The following is a 1,633-nucleotide window of genomic DNA, read 5'->3' as shown; positions in this document are numbered from 1 at the left end:
TTTTTTCAGCAGAAAGGGAACATGAAAAATACCAACATTTGGAAGGTCTGTTGTGCTTCCAATGACGTCGTGACTGTGAAAACCACACACTGAGTTTGGTCCTTCTGTGTCCAGGTGTAGAGCTCTTCAGTACACCAGGTACTTGAGCTCAGAGTAGATGAGTGGAAACATGACCGTGCATGCTCGGTACAGGATGGCTCCACTCTTGAATAAAGCTCGAGGTTTGGTGCACCAAGACTCTGACTTGAAGCTGACGTAGATCGCGTACAGTGCCACGGCAAAGAAGTGTCCAATAAGGGTCATGGGTTTGGGGGTCCACCTGGTGAAGATCACAATGTCATTAGGTCTTTTGTATTTAATCTTGTATTTAAAGGAATAGTTTTGACATTTTGGGAAATACAAGATCGACACCACTCATGTCTGTATGATGAATATGTAGCCAGCCAGCGACCGACTAGCTTAGCTTAGCACCAACACGAGCTCCCTGGTCCTAGCTAAGAAATTGTTCAGCACATATTCCCCCGTAAAACTACACGTGTCATTTTAACACAGTTAACAAACGAGATACAGCACAATTAGTGAGCTTTAGCTTCATGCTAGCTTTAGCTTTAGCATAGCATGCTTGGAGTCTTGACGTCAATGGGAGGTTGCAAATGGAAGAGAAATAACGTGTGAGCTTCTGGTGTGCTGGTAGGTGGATTTTGGACATTTCCATTTCTAATGCTAGGCTAAGCTAGCCGTCTCTAGTTTTACATTAAAGATACAGACGTACGAGTGCGGTATCAATCTTTTCATCTAACTCTCAACAAGTAAGCAAAGCAAAAAGCTTATTTCCCAAAATCGCAAACTATTCCCTTAACCCAAGACTACATTCCATCATGCCATGTTAGAAAGATTCTGTCTATCCTTTTATTGTGGAGGACATTATTTATTGCTTACACTGAGAGGAGTCCAATAGGCCCATTAATGCATTCTCCACCAAGCTTGAAGTACTGGAAGCAGGCTTTTCTCAGCTCTTGAAGAGAATCTGGTTAACACAAGGCACAGACAAATGATGAGAATTAAAATGACCATTAAGTGATGTTTAAAATAATTGCAGATTTTTACTTTTTAAATGGCAAAATAATAATCATTTCTAGTCCACTGTCATTGCTTTTAATGATGCAGAGACTCACAGTCTGTGGCTGAAAACAGCTCATACAGGGCTTGGGCCAACACATTCACCACGAAAGAATGTGATGACTTGCGTTCCCAGTGGAATTTTTTCTTTGCCTATTGAGAAGAAGGAAAAAAATAAATCAGTGTAATATTGCAGTCGCTCACCCATAGCAGAGGGAATAACAGGACAAGGCCAATGGGATGTAGTAGAGACTCCAAATATAGCTTCTACTTGCTGTCATACACTTACACGGGCCTTATTGTTTTCATACAGTAGAGTGTTTTTAATAACAGTTTTAATGTGAATGCTTTTACGGTTATTGGGTTGTCAGCATAAAAAAGCTTATGTCTAGTCGCTGTGTTCACCTGCAGCATAGCCCCGTCGTCGTATAGATCCGGGATGTTTTCGAGCAGACTCCTCCAGATGTGCACGTCATTGAGAGCAACACTCATCCCTCCTCCCGTCAGAGGGTGC

The 1,633-nt window shown here is 42.0% G+C and overlaps 1 protein-coding gene across 1 annotated transcript; it reads right to left on the bottom strand.

Moving 5' to 3' along the window:
* Positions 1-6: 6 nt before the first annotated feature.
* Positions 7-1,611, bottom strand: LOC116380766 (squalene monooxygenase-like). The gene is made up of 4 exons (XM_031842638.1): positions 1,525-1,611; positions 1,176-1,272; positions 940-1,027; positions 7-319 (listed from the first exon to the last, which is right to left on the bottom strand). The coding sequence occupies exons 1-4, from the start codon at positions 1,609-1,611 to the stop codon at positions 127-129; spliced, it is 465 nt and encodes a 154-aa protein (XP_031698498.1). The 3' UTR covers positions 7-126.
* Positions 1,612-1,633: the final 22 nt, after the last annotated feature.

Source organism: Anarrhichthys ocellatus, unplaced genomic scaffold (assembly GCF_004355925.1).
Source record: "Anarrhichthys ocellatus isolate YVR2014 unplaced genomic scaffold, GSC_Weel_1.0 scaffold8718, whole genome shotgun sequence".
Lineage (NCBI taxonomy): Eukaryota > Metazoa > Chordata > Actinopteri > Perciformes > Anarhichadidae > Anarrhichthys > Anarrhichthys ocellatus.
The sequence above is the reverse complement of the archived record's forward strand: the minus strand, read 5'-3'. Positions and strand labels throughout refer to the sequence as shown.

What these genes read in the sequence shown, in the direction of transcription:
- LOC116380766 (XM_031842638.1), bottom strand. Translation starts at nt 1,611, where the DNA reads ATGAGTGTTGCTCTCAATGACGTGCACATCTGGAGGAGTCTGCTCGAA. An exon ending in ACGACGGGGCTATGCTGCAG is followed by an intron (nt 1,273 to 1,524) that starts GTGAACACAGCG and finishes TCTTCTCAATAG; the next exon opens with GCAAAGAAAAAATTCCACTG. An exon ending in CCTATTGGACTCCTCTCAGT is followed by an intron (nt 320 to 939) that starts GTAAGCAATAAA and finishes GATCTTCACCAG; the next exon opens with GTGGACCCCCAAACCCATGA.